General features: G+C 40.5%; 1 protein-coding gene across 1 annotated transcript; it reads left to right on the forward strand.

Annotated features, from left to right (window-relative positions):
• The first annotated feature begins 6788 nt into the window (after positions 1 to 6788).
• Positions 6789 to 8576, forward strand: LOC130742577 (trans-resveratrol di-O-methyltransferase-like). The gene is made up of 2 exons (XM_057594671.1): positions 6789 to 7646; positions 8022 to 8576. Exons 1-2 carry the CDS (start codon positions 6819 to 6821, stop codon positions 8322 to 8324), a joined length of 1131 nt encoding a protein of 376 aa, XP_057450654.1. The 5' UTR covers positions 6789 to 6818; the 3' UTR covers positions 8325 to 8576.
• Positions 8577 to 17173: the final 8597 nt, after the last annotated feature.

A 17173-nucleotide genomic window follows, 5' to 3' on the forward strand; every position in this document is an offset into this window, starting at 1 on the left:
TATAAGCACCCACAAGGTGACTAACCCTAATTCTTATTGGAGCCTTATTGGGCTTATCCAATGGGCTGGCCAATAAGACATAATTCTAGTGAGGTAATTCTATGCGTGTGACCCTATATGTATCTCTTACATATTTAGGTTGTAATATTTAAATATAAATATTAAGCTACTAGTGCATATACCAACATAACTCCCCCCCCCTCCGACTTCTCCCACTTCTTCAAACTTCTGAAACCCCCCCACCCCTCACCCAAACACATTTCACCCATTCAAAATCTCCCTCCCTCTCTCACGCATATCCTCCACTGCCTCCGCCTGCCACCGTCGCCAGCGACACCGCAACCGTGTGGAGTCGCCGTCACCCCATCGCCACCTTCTGCTGCCAGCAGCCCAATATTCTTCCCGGAACCCAGGTTCGTTACGCGACCCGACCCATTATGTTATGGTTTTGATCGCACCTTGTAGATGCGTCTGTGTCGCATCTTGAAGGTGCGTGTTCAGAATGCACACACCTTAAGGGTGCGCTTGATACGCATCCTTAAGGAGCGACACAGACGCACCATGAGAGTGCGTCATAGACCCTTATCTGTCAAAGCTTCAACGCTATGTTTTTGTTCTGTTATGAGTCTTATGTTTCCAATGTTGGTTCAGATATGGCAAGAACAAAGAATTTGAGTTTGCCCCCGGCCAACCGTTCTAGTCATGGTAGTAAAATCCCGCCCACGACATCGGTACGTAAGGTGCGTGCAGCCGCTGCCCTACGAAAGAAAGAAGAAGCACGTAAAAGGCGTGACGAGGCAACCCGTAAAAGGCATGCAGGTAGTGCAACGACTGCTGCCAGTGCAGTATAGGGGCCTGACGAACCTGAACAAGTACAGTAGCCTGAAGATGATGATATGGTTGATGTAGAACAGGGTTCTGGTGAAGGAGAGGAGGAGAGTTCTGGTGAAGAAGAGGAGGAGGGTTCTACCGAGGAGGAGGAGGAGGAGGAAGAGGAGGAGGAAGAGGAGGACGAGGATGCACAAGCGGATCAAGGTGAGGAAGATGATGATGATGACATATTCTTTCCTGGGGGGCCTTATGACAATACCTTGCTGAAGAGCTTCAAGCAACATATATCACTGGAGGTGTGGAAGCATTACAAGAAACCTGCTGAAGTGCTTGATAGGGGTGTCTTGAAAACCTACCACCATGAGAATGCTATGCTTGGGAATGATAAGGAGAAGCATAAGGATGTGTTAAAATGCTTTTTGACTTATGTAAAGGGAAGGGTTGTGGCTGCTGGTCTATTGCCTTTGTTGACATGCAACCTTCCCTCTGTTGACAAGACCATGCTAACAGCGTTTGTGGAGAGATGGCAGCAGGAGACATCCTCTTTCTATATGCCATTTAGGGAGATGACCATCACACTGGATGACGTTAGTTGTTTGCTACACATTCCTGTGAAGGGCAAATTCTTCACTCTCCCATCCCTGACTCGTGAGGAAGCAACCACTGTATTACACAAACAGCTCGGTGTTGCACAACATACTGACACTCCAACGACAACGCCTCGCTACTTTGAGTGGTACAAGTCAATCTCACACAGCTTTGTGGTCCCTCCTGAAACAAGAGGTCCTGTGGCAGTAACTCTTGTGGTAAAGATCAATAATTTAATGACTAGTTTGATTTTGTTTATGTTACAATTTATGATTCTGTTTCATTGTTGCTTGTAGGATGTTCTCGAACAATTATGGGAGCTGAGTGATATCACAGTTGACCCCAGTGAGACCCCTCAGCGGATCCTCGAGGCAAACCAGCGTATGCGGGATATCATAATGCAGCACTTGGAGTACGGAGGTGATGATGATGACAGTGGCAGTGGCAATGGAGTTACACCCCATGGTAGTGGTGGTCATGACAGAAAAAAGAAAGGAAAAACATCTACCTCGAAGACTAGTTAGGTCTAGTGTTTTAGGATTAATTTATGGATGACTGTATTGAAGACGAATTATTTTTCACGTAGGTTGTGTTTAAAAGACAAGTTATGTTGTGATGTGATTAATTTAGTCTCCAATTGTTGTGTTTTGTACCATTTACTGCTATGTTTTTTATCATGTTCTGCTTTTTATCATGTTCTGTTTTTTATCATGTTCTGTTTTTATGTTCTGTTTTGACTGAAACCTTTCTGTTGCAGATTTCCTTTCTCATCGCACACTCAGGGTGCGCCTGAATCGTACCCTTAAGATGCGTCTAAGACGCTCCATGAGAGTGCGATGTGTAACAAAATATGTGTTTAATCAGAAACTTTAAGGCCAGGGTCCCTGTACATTACACAAGTTCTGAATTAATCGCACTCTCAGGGTGCGTTTTAGACGCTTCTCCATGGTGCGTCTCAGACGCACCCTGAGAGTGCGATTTGCAACTCGAAATCAGAAACATATATGAAACAGAAACATGATGAAACAAACATGAACATAATCATATACAAGAAAAGGACTTTATTCATAATTTTTGGATGATAAATTACAAAATTTTCGAACATACAAGTACAATGACCCCTAGACCCTAGGTCCTAACCCTAGTACTTGACATATACAAGTACAATGACCCCCCACATATGGGATACAATTAGGAGAGTGTCTTCCTCTTCTTCAGGTCCTCTTCCTTGGCTTCTGAGCTCCTTTTCCTTGTCTTCTCCTCCTCGGCATCCCGGATGGATCTAGTGCAGCCACCTGAGCCTGGGTGAGCCTTGATACTTCCATTACAATCTCACACCGCCGGAGGACATTTTCTACGGGATTGTGGACCTATTCTATTTAGAAACTTTGAGTACTTTGAACAAGCAAGGATGAGCAAGGATGGTCACCCCTACATTAGCAACTATGGCACTCTAAATTTGAAATTTCACTTTCAAAGTACTCAAAGTTGCTAATGTTGGGGATAACATCCACATAACCCCAACCTCTCAAAACCCCCTAAACTAAAAGAATAACATTAAAAACAAGACATACTAAAAGCATAGAAGAGGAGGGGAGGAAGAAGAGAGATTTTGTGTGAAAAATGAAGGATTGGGAAGCCCTTTTTATAGAGCTGCGGTGACCTAGGTTGTAACGACGCACTTAATGACTCATTTAATTAGTTTTACCAGTTGTTGACTCATGGTCAATGGCCGGTGCGTTTTAAACGCACTCTCAAAGTGTGTCACCATCGCACCCTCAGTGTGCGTCCGATGTCGCACTCTGAAAATGAGGTTCAAACAACGACCATCACGCTAGTTAAAGGTGCGTTCGAAAAGGGTAATTTCGGGTTTCAGAAATTTCCTTCGGTCTAAATAGGGGTGGGGGGGGGGGGTCTGAATAACAATTCCCATCCAAAAATCCTGAGTCCGACGAGATCGAGGATCTACAAAGTTCTCTTGAGGCCCATGACCAAAGGTTGTCGTAGAGGTATTTGATAAAGGTTTTTTTTCTTGATTTTATTGCTCTGGGGTTAAATCTTTATGATTCAATCATAGGAAGTAGATACAGGTTTTTGTCCTTAGGGTTGTGTGAACATCAGTTCCACAAGTTAAATATTGATTTGAGCAGATAGAAAGATGTTTGTGAATTTTGTTGTTGTGATTTTAATTAAAGAAAACAGTACAAGAAGGTTTACAAAGGTAATAAAGGAGAAAACATTTTCTGAATGCATTCACCTAATCCTCTAATTGCTTTCAACTCAAACACTTTTGTAATGATTCATTTCATTTATGATGTCGAGATGAATCTATCTGTTGGAATTTCTATATGAAATCCCTTACCATCTAAAAAACCCAAAGGAACAATACAACTCATCTTCTATCTCAAAGACATTTTCAATGACTAATATATCCTAAGACAATGTATCTTAGGCTTGCGAATCCCCGTCGTCACCCCGGAAGATCCTGTTAGAACTTAGAACCTCACCTATCACGTGGAAATTTAATATTGTTCCTACCCAAGAATTCTCACCCTAGGACAACTAGCTCATTGAGTGATTTCTCTCTTGAACTGGATCCACAGTTATCTCCCGATGTCATGCTATTCCACAGAAATCTAACACCAATTGCTGATACTTAAAGTGTTGAAAGTAAAACTTTAACACGTTGTATTGTGACCTAAGACATAGGCGTCTACTTCCATTAAACTAAGAATTCACCAATTCATATCAATTTCCCGATCTATTCATAAATTTTTGAAGCTCTTTGATTATTAGTTGATTGGTTAGAAGCATGAAGCATTGAAAGAAACGCCATACATGAAGGATTTACATTGTCGCAACCAGTTTAGCGGCGGGACGACGCTAAAATGTTTAGAATTCAGAAGAGTCACCATCAACAATTTTAAAGAGGGAAAATGTCAGAAAACCTGTTAAGATATGGTTTTCGCAATCACAACTAGATCTGGGAGTCGATTACGCGTAGGAAAGGTACTAACATCCTACAACGTTCGTTTATAAACACTTACCTTTAATTAATTGTGTAAAATATATTAGCTTTTCAAAAATACTTATTCCACCCCAAGTAAATATTTATTAGTTTAATTATGTATCTAATTAGTTGAATTTAACTAATAAAATGAAAATATATTATTTACAGATTTGGCAGGACAAGCCTTTGAGGCTTGCGCCTACGTATCCCCCCTTGTGCAATGGGGTCTTCAAGGCCACATAGTTCTTAGGGTTAAATATATTTTAGATTTGGGGTGCTTGATGGGAATCGTGTCCCGGCCTACGTATTCTCTTTAGAGAGACATCAAGGCAACGTAGTTCTGAAGGAAAGCTTGATTTGGAAGGGCTAGAGAAAGCTTAAAGAAGCTTGATTACGAAAGACTTGAAGAAGCTTGAACCTGACTGTGAAAGCTCGAATAAGCTTGATTATGAATAACAATCCTACATTATCCAGGGTGATAGACTGATAGTCTTCAAAGGGGATCAGAAAATGCAACCTCTAGGCCCAACCCACACGAAATGAAACGGGATAAAAGAAAAAGTTGTGCATATGAACAGTGAAATAGAGCTTTGAATCTTAAGTAAGTAGATTATGTTATTTCATAGAAAGAGTAATCTCTTAATCAAAGAGTCATGTCTCTTCACTTAAATATCAAACAATACATTCATTTATTTAATTATTAAATAAATTATTTAACATATCACATGAGACATTTCTTACATATCCTTATTCGTGATTGTTGTTCTGGGATGACAAAGTGTCTCCCTCTCCATCATAAAGAAAAAGTTAGGCACACTATTTATTTATCATTTATAATTCTCTATTACTTGTTATAGGACATGTTATATAGTGTATCTACATCCTTAATTTTGTATCGGCTAACCCTAATAATTCCAGCAATTAGTATCATAGTTGATGGTCCTATTAAGCCGAGTATTTAGTTTGGCGATGGTTGATAGCCTCGTACTACTTGGTAAGACTTCCGCTTGAGAGGGAGTATAATATTATGATTTGCACTTGAGGGGAGAATGTTGAAAATTTCAAGTGAGTAATAAATCATAACTCCTTCATTGTCTTAAGGTTTTGGATTAAGATATTTTGTTAGATCAATGTTATCTCTTAAGAACAAACCAAAGAAATCATGCTTTGTGTTTGTGATGGATGTGAAAATACAAGAGTTCAAGGATAAGTTTTATACAGAAGCAAGAGTTTAGGGACTAGTTTGTAATAGTTTGTAGTTAGGTTGTTATGTGAGCTGGCAAGTAGTTAGATTAGTTAAAACTGAATTAGTTAGAGGTTAGTTACTGAGTTCTATTATAAACAGAGAGTTTAGCATCTTCACATTGTAATCTGAAGTATTCTGATTAATAGATTCAATCCAATTTTCATCTTCTTCTTCCACAAGCTTCTTCTATAAGCTTGTTTCAGTTTTCAGTTTTCTTTGAATGGAGATTGTGCAAGATAAAGGTGTAATGGCATTTAATTTTAAAATATCAGTTTCAAATTTATAGAACAAAATTGATGGTGCCCATTAAATCCGTTGAAAAGAAGTCAATTTCATTCTTGTATGGTTAATGTGCTTTATTGTATTGAAGGTTTTATTTTTAAGGGTTGTCTAAATGATCATGATGAAGTTTGGGTTATATAACTCATCATCCAATCAAATTGGAGATAAGTGAGTTGAAAATAAATTAATAAATAAAATATATAAATTTCAACTCACTTATCTTCAATGTGATTGGATGATAAGTTACTTAACCCAAACTTTCTCATATGTTATTTACACAACTCCTATTTTTAAGGCCTTAATAACACAATGAATTATCCTTGATGGAGAAAAGCAGACGTTGGAAGAGAAGAAATGGAATCCAACGATTTCTAGAAGGATAAAATGGCAGTAGAACCGAAAAAGAATCGATGGTAAAAGAGAAGTAGAAAGAATCTCCTTTCTCTTTGTCCTAAGTATTGGTGTAGAGATTCCAGCAGGTCTAAATTCTGAGTGCACATTATCTTACGTGCAACTGTATTAATATTGAGGAGCAAACACGACACTGAATTGCATCGGAGATTTACAAGAATTTTTACTTTTAAGGCAGTAGTTCGTCACTGCACAACTATTTTCCAAATATTTACAACACAAGAAATGAAAGCAAGTCGAGAATAATATATCATTTTCGGCAAGTGGAAATAACAATATTTTGGCACATATTATGATGTTCCAGCTCTTCTGCAATAATTCTACCTAAAAGTATCACAACCAAATGTTGTCTCCCACTAATTTTAAATAATACCATATTTAGTCTTTTCATAATCGTGAATGTAATGGAAAGCATGGACATATTAACAGGGGACCCTGCACGCTTTATAAATGGACACAAGTAAGGTGAGGATTCTACAACAAAATCGAGCAAGTAGCAATATCATTATGGAATTCAATCATGAAGACAATGCTACTAAACTATTTCAAGCTCAATCCCACGTATTCAATCACATTTTCAGTTTCATAAACTCTATGTCTCTTAAGTGTGCAATTGACTTGTGCATACCAGATATCATACATAACTATGTTCAACCCATGCCACTTTCAAAACTCATTGCTTCTCTACCAATCCACCCCTCTAAAACCAAAAGCATCTTTCGCTTGATGCGAATTTTGACCAATTCTGGATTCTTTATTCAGCACAATGTCACAGAAAATGAGCTTGAAGTGAGGTATGAGCTAACTGATGCATCTAGACTACTTATTAAGGACCACCCCTTCAGTATGTCATCTTCACTGCATTGCATACTTGATCCAATTTTAACTGAGCCATGGTATCAATTTTCTACTTGGTTCAAAAATGAAGATCCTACACCTTTTTACACAAAGAATGGGATGTCATTTTGGGAATATTTTAGCCATAACCCCAAACACAGGCACAGATTCAATGATGCCATGGCTAGTGACACTCGATTGGTTTCAAGTGCAGTCATGGAAAAGTGCAAAGGGGTGTTCAAGGGATTGGAGACACTGGTTGATGTTGGGGGAGGCACTGGGACTTTTGCTAAGGCAATAGCTAAGTCATTCCCACAACTTGAGTGCATTGTATTTGATCTCCCACATGTTGTCTCTGGCTTGCAAGGAAGTGAAAACATTAAATATGTTGGAGGGAACATGTTTGAGGCAATTCCTGCAACTGATTCCATTTTGTTGAAGGTAAAATGTTGTCACATAGTTAGAATATGTTTGATTTACTGCTAAAAAGTATGGAAACTAATGACAAAATAACACATCCTGATGCACTTATTGATGTAAAACTTGCTATTTGCTTCGACAAAAAGTGTATCACAAATGTGTTATTTTTCAGTTTTCATTCGTTTTAACAATAAACCAAACATGCTCTAAAATATATCTTCTAAAGTACCTCTCTGACAGATAAACCATGCTTGAAGGTCTATGCATATTTTATTTCATTTCGACTCTACAAATGAAAAATATGTTATGAAGTTAATGATGATTTAATTAAACATGAAGTGGATACTGTATGAAGTACAGAAAATTAATATTGAATCTACTTTGAATTGCATGAAGTGGATACTGCATGATTGGAATGATGAAGAATGCATGAAAATATTGAAGAACTGCAAGGAGGCAATCTCAAAAAAAGGTAAAAGGGGAAAGGTGATCATCATAGACGTGGTGATTGGGAATGAGAAGGGAGATAGTGAATCAATTGAAACGAAGCTCTTTTACGACTTGGAGATGATGGCATTGCTCGGTGGCAAAGAGAGAGATGAGAAAGAATGGGCCAAGTTAATTTTCTCTGTTGGCTTCAGTAACTACAAGATAACTCCAGTTCTTGGTCTCAGGTCTCTCATTGAGGTGTATCCATAGTGTTGCCTATTGACAAGTGATAAGAAGCTAGCTGAGTCACATTATGTACAATTGATATAAATTCCTCTACGAATTTTTTATATTGATATTCTTGTCCAAGTTTTCATTCTATATAAGTTGCATTCTGTTTGATAAGGAAAAAAAAAACATAAGTGGGGATTCAGTGTGCTTGTGTTAGAGATAAATAGGCATAATATCCTACGGGATATTTCTTTATTTATTTATAGACTTATTTTGTAATATGCCTCCGAATATTCTTAGCATATTCTATACTTTCATTATTATAAACAAAATTGTCTACCTCACACACAATTTGTGGTGAGAGTATCCAATCTTACATGGTATCAGGTTTAAGTTGAAACCCTAGCCTCCAAACTCTCCCTGTGGCGCCACCTTTCTTTTTTCCTCTTTTTTCCTTACTACCTAAAAAATCGAGCCAAACAGCTGCCACACAAATTCTGCACCTACCTGCACCTGTCCTTCCGTGCGCCGTCAGCCTCGTGGTTTGCGCGCTGCCATTCCACGCTGCCCCTCTCACCTTCTGTGATGTTGTTTTCTTGTGCTTTGTGTGCAGTCTTGGGTACACGTGAGCACTTGGAAATCACCTTGCTTGAGTTCCCGCGCCGCCAGACGCCTTGATTTCCGCCCCTTGTTTTCACTGTCCAGCCGCCAGCTTTGCTTTTCACGCCGCACTCTCTTTTTCCACGCCGCTCGACATAATTTTGCCCTACCAGGTCTCGTGCTTCGCGAAGTGCCCCTGTGTTTGTGCATGGAACCTTGTTTTCCGTACCACTTTATCATCTGCTTGCCTCATTTTATGTGCGCCTCTACTCCTCTCGCCCCGCGCCGCCAGATAGCTTGATTTTCAGTGCTCTGCCACGCCTTGGATTTTGCGTGCCATAGCTTTTTTGGTTTTGACTCTTATTCAGAGTTGATAATTATTGTTTTCGGTTGATAATTATTCTTTCACATGGCCGATATTATTACTCCTCCGTTAATGTCTTTCAACACTTTGCTGCACATGATTACAGTGAAACTTAAAGCAGATAATCTTCTTCTTTGGCGTAAGCAAGTTACTGCTCTTCTTCATAACCAGAACCTATTTGATATTGTTGATGATACAGTTGATCCTCCGCCCAAGTTTGTGCAGGAGACTTCTGCTTCAATAGTCTCTCCAAATCCTCTTTTTGTTCAGTGGCAGGCTCGTGATCGTAATGTCAACAGTCTGCTTCTTTCGTCCCTGGCCGAGGAGACCTTATCTGAGACTCTTAGTGCAACCACTGCTCGTGATGTTTGGACCGCTCTCCATTCTGCTTATGCTTCCCGCAGCAAGGCTCGTGAACTGCGTCTCCGTGATGAACTCCAACTCTTGTGTCGTGGTTCTCTCTCTGTTTCTGAGTATGGACGAAAATTTCGCACCATTTGTGATCAGTTGGCTGCTATTGGTGCACATGTGGCTCATGATGACAAAGTTCACTCGTTCCTTCGTGGTATTGGCCCCTCCTATGCAAATTTCTCCATGGGCCAGCTTGATCAAGTACCCCTGCCCTTATTTACTGATAATCTTTGTAAAGTCGAGAGCCATGCTATTTTTTAGGCTTCTCTTGAGGAATCTGTGACCCCTCCACCTGGTGCTTTCATGCGAGCAATCAGACTCCTTCTTCTAGCTCTCAGTCTTCTCGTGGTGGTCACCATGGTAATTCTAATGGTGGCTCTCGTCCGCGTCGTGACAATGGTGGCTCTCGTCGCCGTGGCTCTTATACTCCTCGTTGTCAACTTTGTCGTAAGCAGGGTCACTTTGCTGATAAATGTCCGGTTTGCTGGGATTGTCCTTCCGAGTTTGCAAATTCGGCACAATTGTTTGCTGCCGGTTTTTCGTTGAACAACTCCAACCGTTCTGACAGGTATATGGATACAGGTGCTACCTCACATATGACTCATTCTCTATCTCAGCTGACAGACTCTCATGACTACTCTGGTAATGATCGTGTTCTTGTCGGTAATGGAGCTGGTTTACCTATTACTCATATTGGTTCTCGTTCTGCTTCCCATTCTGTTCCTTTATCTAATGTTTTGGTTGTACCTCGGCTAACCAAGAATCTTGTCTCTGTTAGCAAATTGACTCATGACCATAATGCTAGAGCTATTTTTGAGGCCGATTCTTTTGTTATTCAGAACCGACAAACGGGGGTTGTTCTAGGAAAGGGCCCATGTGATAAGGGACTTTATGTTCTTGACCAAGGATCGCATGCGCTGTTTGCTACCAAAATTTCATTACCTTGTGCCTCATTTGAATCATGGCACTCACGGTTAGGCCATGTTAATTTTGATGTTATTCAAAAATTGCATAAACTTTGTTGTTTCAACGTTTCCTCTATTTTGCCTAAGCATATCTGTTGTACTTCTTGTCAGATGGCTAAGAGTAAGCGTTTAGCCTTTTATGATAATCATAAACGAGCTTCTGCCGTTTTAGACCTTGTCCATTGTGACTTATGGGGACCGTCTCCTGTTGCCTCTGTTGATGATTTTTCTTACTTTGTTATTTTTGTGGATGAATTTTCCCGGTTTACTTGGTTTTATCCATTGAAGCGCAAGTCTGACTTTTATGATGTCCTTGTTCGATTTAAAGCATTTGTGGAAAATCAATTCTCCCGGTTGATCAAAGTTTTCCAAAGTGAAAATGGCACCAAGTTCACCAATAACAAAGTCCAGGCCTTATTTTCTTCTTCAGGTGCGCTTCATCGGTTTTCATGCCCTCATACTCAGCCATAGAATGGTCGGGTTGAACGGAAACACATACATGTTCTTGAGCTTGGTCTTGCTATGTTGTATCACTCACATGTCTCTACTCACAATTAATATATATTATTAATTGTGTGCCCTCTAAGGTGTTATCTAATAAGATTCCTTTTCCGGGCTCCTATTTCAGGTTACACCTACATATGCAAATTTCCATCCTTTTGGATGTCGAGTGTTTCCGTGCTTGCGTCCCTACATGAAAAATAAATTCAGTCCTCGGAGTACTCCTTGCATATTTCTAGGATACAACAATCATCACAAAGGATTCAAATGCTTCGATCCAACTACTTCTCGCACTTATGTGTCCCGTCATGCTCAATTTGATGAATTTTGCTTCCCGTTTGCAGGTTCAAAATCTTCTCCCAATGACTTGGTGGTGTCTACGTTTTATGAACCGGCGTCAGAATCTCCTCCATCTTCACAACCTGTTATTCCTGTTGTTCCGGAGAGTTCTCCACCGACTGGTCCTCTGCCTTGTCCATCGTGTGTTGACCCAGATGTTCAGCTGGTTCCTGCTGTTGATGCACCACCTTCGCCGTTTCCTCACAATGATGCTCCACCTTCATCGGCTCCTACTTCCCCAGCACAGCCGGTCACCCCTCCTGTTGCGACTCAGGCTCCGACTGCTTCATCGCCTACCCCTCCTGCAACTGTGGCTCAGGTTCCACTTGCTCCTGTTGATGCTCGTCCGCGGACTCGCTCTCAGAATGGTATTTCAAAGCCGAATCCGCGTTATGCTTTGATTCATGCTCAGCCTACTGGTCTTCTCACTGCTTTGCATACTGTTACTGAGCCTAAGGGATTCAAATCTGCTATGAAGCATCCTCACTGGTTGGCGGCAGTGGAGGATGAACTTTCTACTCTTCATAAGAATCGTACTTGGACTTTGGTTCCTCGTCCTTCCACTACCAATGTTGTTGGAAGTAAATTGGTTTTTCGCACTAAATTTCATAGTGACGGCACTGTTGAGCGCTTAAAATCGCGTTTGGTGGCTCAGGGTTTCACGCAGATTCCAGGGTTTGATTACTCTCTTACTTTTAGTCCTGTTGTCAAAGCTACTATTGTACACCTTATTTTATCTTCTGCCGTGCTTAATGATTGGCAGCTTCATCAGTTGAATGTCAAAAATGCTTTCCTTCACGGTCATCTCACTGAAACAGTTTATATGGAGCAGCCTCCTGGATTTGTTGATCCTCGTTTTCCAACTCATGTGTGTCGGTTGAACAAGGCTCTCTATGGCCTCAAACAGGCGCCTCGTGCTTGGTTTCAGCGCTTGAGCTCTTTTCTCCTGCGTTGTGGTTTTTCGTGTAGTCGGGCTGATCCATCCTTGTTCTTTTTCTACAAAGAACATATTACTCTTTATCTTCTTGTGTATGTTGATAACATCATTCTTACTAGTAGTGATCACTCTCTTCTGTCTCGCCAATAAATATCTGGGTAAGCTTGACTACTTCCTTGGTCTTGAGATCACTTATACTGCTGATGGTTTGTTCTTGGGACAAGCCAAATATGCCTATGATTTGCTTTCTCGTGCTCTGATGCTTGAGGCCAGTCCTGTTTCGACGCCCTTGGCTGCTGGTTCTCACCTTGTCAGTTCCGGTGAGGCCTACTCAGATCCTACACATTATCGCTCTTTGGTTAGGGCCTTGCAGTACTTGACTATTACTCGCTCTAACTTGTCATATGCTGTTAATACCGTTAGTCAGTTCCTTCAGGTTCCGACTGTGGATCATTTTCAGGCTGTCAAACGCATTCTTCGTTATGTCTGTGGCACGCAATACTTTGGTCTTATGTTTCTTGGTGATAATCTCTTGTCTTCGAGTGCCAAGAAACAACCTACTATTGCTCGCTCTAGTTGTGAATCTGAGTCCCGCGCTATGGCTAATTCTGCTTCTGAGCTAGTTTGGTTGCTTAATCTTCTTCATGAGCTTTGTGTTCGGTTATTAGCGACTCCACTTCTTCTTAGTGACAACTAGAGTGCCTTGTTTATGGCTCAAAATCTCGTTGCTCATAAGCATGGCAAACACATTGACTTGAATTGTCACTTCGTTCGTGAGCTGGTTTCCTCTGGTACCCACTTCTCTCCAGCTTGCTGATATTTTCACTAAGGCGTTACCTCGTCCGTTGTTTGACCTTTTTAGATCAAAGCCTCGGGTTGGTCTTCACCCAACGCTAAGCTTGACGGGGGTGTTAGAGATAAATAGGCAGAATATCCTACGGGATATGTAAGACCCAAGTTTTTAAGCTTAGAATAAGTGGAAAAGATTTCCATTTACGATTAGGCTTGATGTATCGTGAAAGGAAACCTGAACTAGAGTTTACCAAATGAAATAAATTTATGAAGGAGAAAGTTCAGGAAAAGTCAAAGGATTATATCGAAGTCGATAAAAGTTATAGCACGATCGTTATACACTTAAACCTAGGTCAGAAACCCTAGTATATAGCTAGTTTTCACTTTTAAGCACGATGGAAGTTAATTCCAAAAATCTTCAGAGAAATGTTAGAACTTCTCTTTTTCCATATATCACAACCGTTTCGAGGCGAAACTCTAGGATCTACGAACGTCCGATTCCAATCATCGGAAGTTTGCCGAAACCGAAACCCTGGTATTTCAAAACCCTAGAATTTCTCGACAATGAAGACTTTTTCTATTCAGAGATTCAAATGAATATTCCACACGTGTACACCCATTTCTCTTGATGATTTCAATCTTTCTTCAGAAGGAAGTTTTCTATTCCGACATTCGATGCAAAAAGCAACTTATCGGGTAAAATAGTTTTATACCGACTATGCATTAGTTGCCAAAAATACAAGGAGACCTCTTTATGGTTTTGGAATTCTTTTGCCAAAACATATCTATTAATTCACGGAGAATGACGCCGGAAAAATCAGATTCGCGAAACTTTCATTTTCCCGCGAATTTCCATCTTCTATATATAGCAAAGAAAGGAAGAAAAACACAAATTTTCCTCCATTTTTCTCTCCAAACCCGCGGCCAAGAACAAGGAAGAAGGAAGAAGAGTTTTTGTTCAATCCTTGCTTGATCGTCGATCAATCAGTTTCTACTTCAAGGTTTCGAGGTATAATCGCTAATCCTTACCTCTGATCGCTTTTTCCATAGCTTTTCTGTAGACTTTTCTGAGCTGATAGTTTATGGGTTTTTGCAAAACTATCCTGAATCTTTCATTTCTGATTCTAAACCTCTTCTTTATGTGCCCAAGATCACTTCTGCCGGATTAGATTTTCCGTTATGTCGCCGGAATTCCGTCGGAATCAAATTTAGCCTAAAATACCCATTTTTTGAGTTTTTGAGGTAAAGCTTCAACCTTTAGGCTAAAAACTATCGCCTTAGCTTAGTGCTAGTAGGATTAGTTGTCATAAACGTCGTTGGTGACGTCCCTGCAAAATTTGGTTTTTGGGATTTCAGTTTTGAAATTTCTAAGTTAAAAATCATGACCAAAATACCCCTGCGACAGTTTTTGATCCAATAATTTTTCCGAGTTCAGAATAACCTTAGTTACGGCTAATGATAGCATAGGAACCAAGTTTGATCGAAGAAAAATCGAGTCTCCTAATTACCTAAAGTGGCCGAGCCTATAGGGGGAGGAGGAGGAAAATTTCCTTTTCCGAAAACTTGTCTTTCGCGCTAGATTATCGTACCTTAGAGTATAGATTACTTCGTGTAACCTTAGTGATGTATTGATAGCTTAGTTTCCGATAGATTCTGATAGTATTTATGTGGTTTTGCTCTAAAGGTGATTTTGAGGAATTTCCAACGGAGCAAGGCTTTGATTGTGAAGGAACTTTAGGAGATAACTCTGGAGAACCTACAGGTGAGGGCATCTCACTGAATCTCTAGTTAATGCTTAGGGTCGATGCTTTCGACATTGTTTACTGTTTATGCACTGGATTGTGTGTGATTGAAAAATGTTTTCTGAGGCTTCGGCTGACAATGTAGATGATGAATCTACTGAATGCTTTTGAGATTGACTTATATGCCAAGTGCTAATTGGGTAATTTAGGATGTGTGGTGCATGCCTTATATGCTAAGTGCTATGTGGTTATTGCTTAAGATATTGACATATGACATGTTGATTGATTTTGATGAGTTAATTCTGCTTTTGCACTATAATCTGAGATTCTGGATCGTGAGAATAGCGGGCAGGTCATGCCGATTTTATTTTGAGAGTTTTGAGAAAGCTTGATAGGACGAATGAGATTCGGGCCTTGTTATGATGTTTATGGATCGAGACATTCTCTGGAGTCATTTGGGGATTAGGAGATCCCGAGAACTGATAGGATTTGCGATAAGACTAAAAGGATACTATTTTGTAAAGAAAACTCATAAGACATTAAACAAACTCTAAATTTTTAAGTAATGATAACAAACTCGAAAGGAAGCTTCGGATGCAAATCTTAGTTTTGGAAAACGAGAAGTGTCGTCGGATCCGAGGGTTGAGAAAGTTGAGAGGCTTCGAGTATGTAGATGTATTGGTGCTGTTGGAGCAGGGTTTGTTGTTGTGCTGTTGGAGCAGCTATGCTGTTGGGCTATCCTGGGGATAAGTCCGGGGAATTGATAGTTCCCGAGTATGTGATACTCTGGTGCTGTTGGAGCAGCTATGTGTTGTTGTGGAGTGTGTCTTTTGTCGCAGAATCGACTTTACCTTAGGGTAAGCTTTTAGAGACTTTAATTTACCTAGAACACGTGGCGACGTGTCGAGTGAGGACGGAGACGTTGTTTGACTAATCATCCTGCATTCATGCAACATTAATGGGGTATTAACACAGGACGTACTCTGGACCTCGTCGGTTTCCAAAATGGTCATAAGACCCGGAATGCCGTGAAAGAGCGTTTATAGACGTCTCTTGTAGCAGACCGAAATGGCAGACCTACGGGTTTACTGCTGATCTGACTACCGCTGTCGTTGGAGTAAGAGGCACGCGGGCCGAAATGGTTCCACCGTGGCTGGTGTTAGGGCTGATCCGTTTGATGTCCATCCCTTTCCGGAATGCATGTGGTTGACTGGGTTAACCTGCATATCATATCATGCAACATGCATACTAATTTAGTTGTCGAATGTGATTGTTATTTGTTAATCCTATTTGGAACATGTTAATTGTTACTATTGCTGTTATGTTCATTATGGAATATGTAACCCTAGGATGTTATCCCTAGCTATAAGCCTAAGTGGCTATTCTATTATCTGTATCTATCGATGTTATTATTTACATAATTCTTTGGAGTTGACCCTCGCGTCTTCTGTGTGTGCTTTGGCGGACAAACGCCCTTTGTCAGATGTCCACGACGGTCTAGATCATGATGGTTCACCCTTCGGGGGGAACTAGAGTTGAGATGCTGGAACAGGAGCGCATCGCGGTAGCGAGAGGAGGACGGATGGTGTACTTAGACTAGGTCGTTCTGAATTCAGATTCGGACGACGATCATGCTAGCATGTAGGTTTTAGTGCTGGTGTGAGCTCCTCGAGATGGGATTAGTGTAGGAGTAGAGTCTTAGCTCTGAACATTGAAATTCTGGTTCTCGCACAGGACAGATGTCGAACGCGATGTTGGGACAATCGGTTCCACAATTGCACAACAGTACAGAAATTAAGCCACACGTTTAATACAATAGAAACAACACAGTAGCAACAATAAATCACCAAAAAAACACAGAGAATTGATAACCCAGTTCGGTGTCAAAACACCTACGTCTGGAGGATACCAATCCAGGAGTCAATCCACTATCTTAGTAATAGCTCTCAGGTCATACATGAAAGTCCCTCCTATACCTAAGTACTCCCCCTTAGTATAGAGCCTCTTCAATGTCTACCACTATTACAACAAGTGAATCTAGCTTAGCCCTTCTCCTCTAAGCTATGAGAAAACTTTCTCTAACCCCTAAAGACCACTGCCACAGCGATCAAGACATGTTTATCAATAAACAAGTTTGATGAGATTACAACTCAACTAAACATATCAACTTAGTACTTGCAATAGCACAGGAATCACTAAGTTGTTACAATACTCACAACAAGACTCAAATAATAAAC

The sequence above is a fragment of the Lotus japonicus genome, chromosome 3, assembly GCF_012489685.1.
Source record: "Lotus japonicus ecotype B-129 chromosome 3, LjGifu_v1.2".
In the NCBI taxonomy this organism is placed as follows: Eukaryota; Viridiplantae; Streptophyta; class Magnoliopsida; order Fabales; family Fabaceae; genus Lotus; species Lotus japonicus.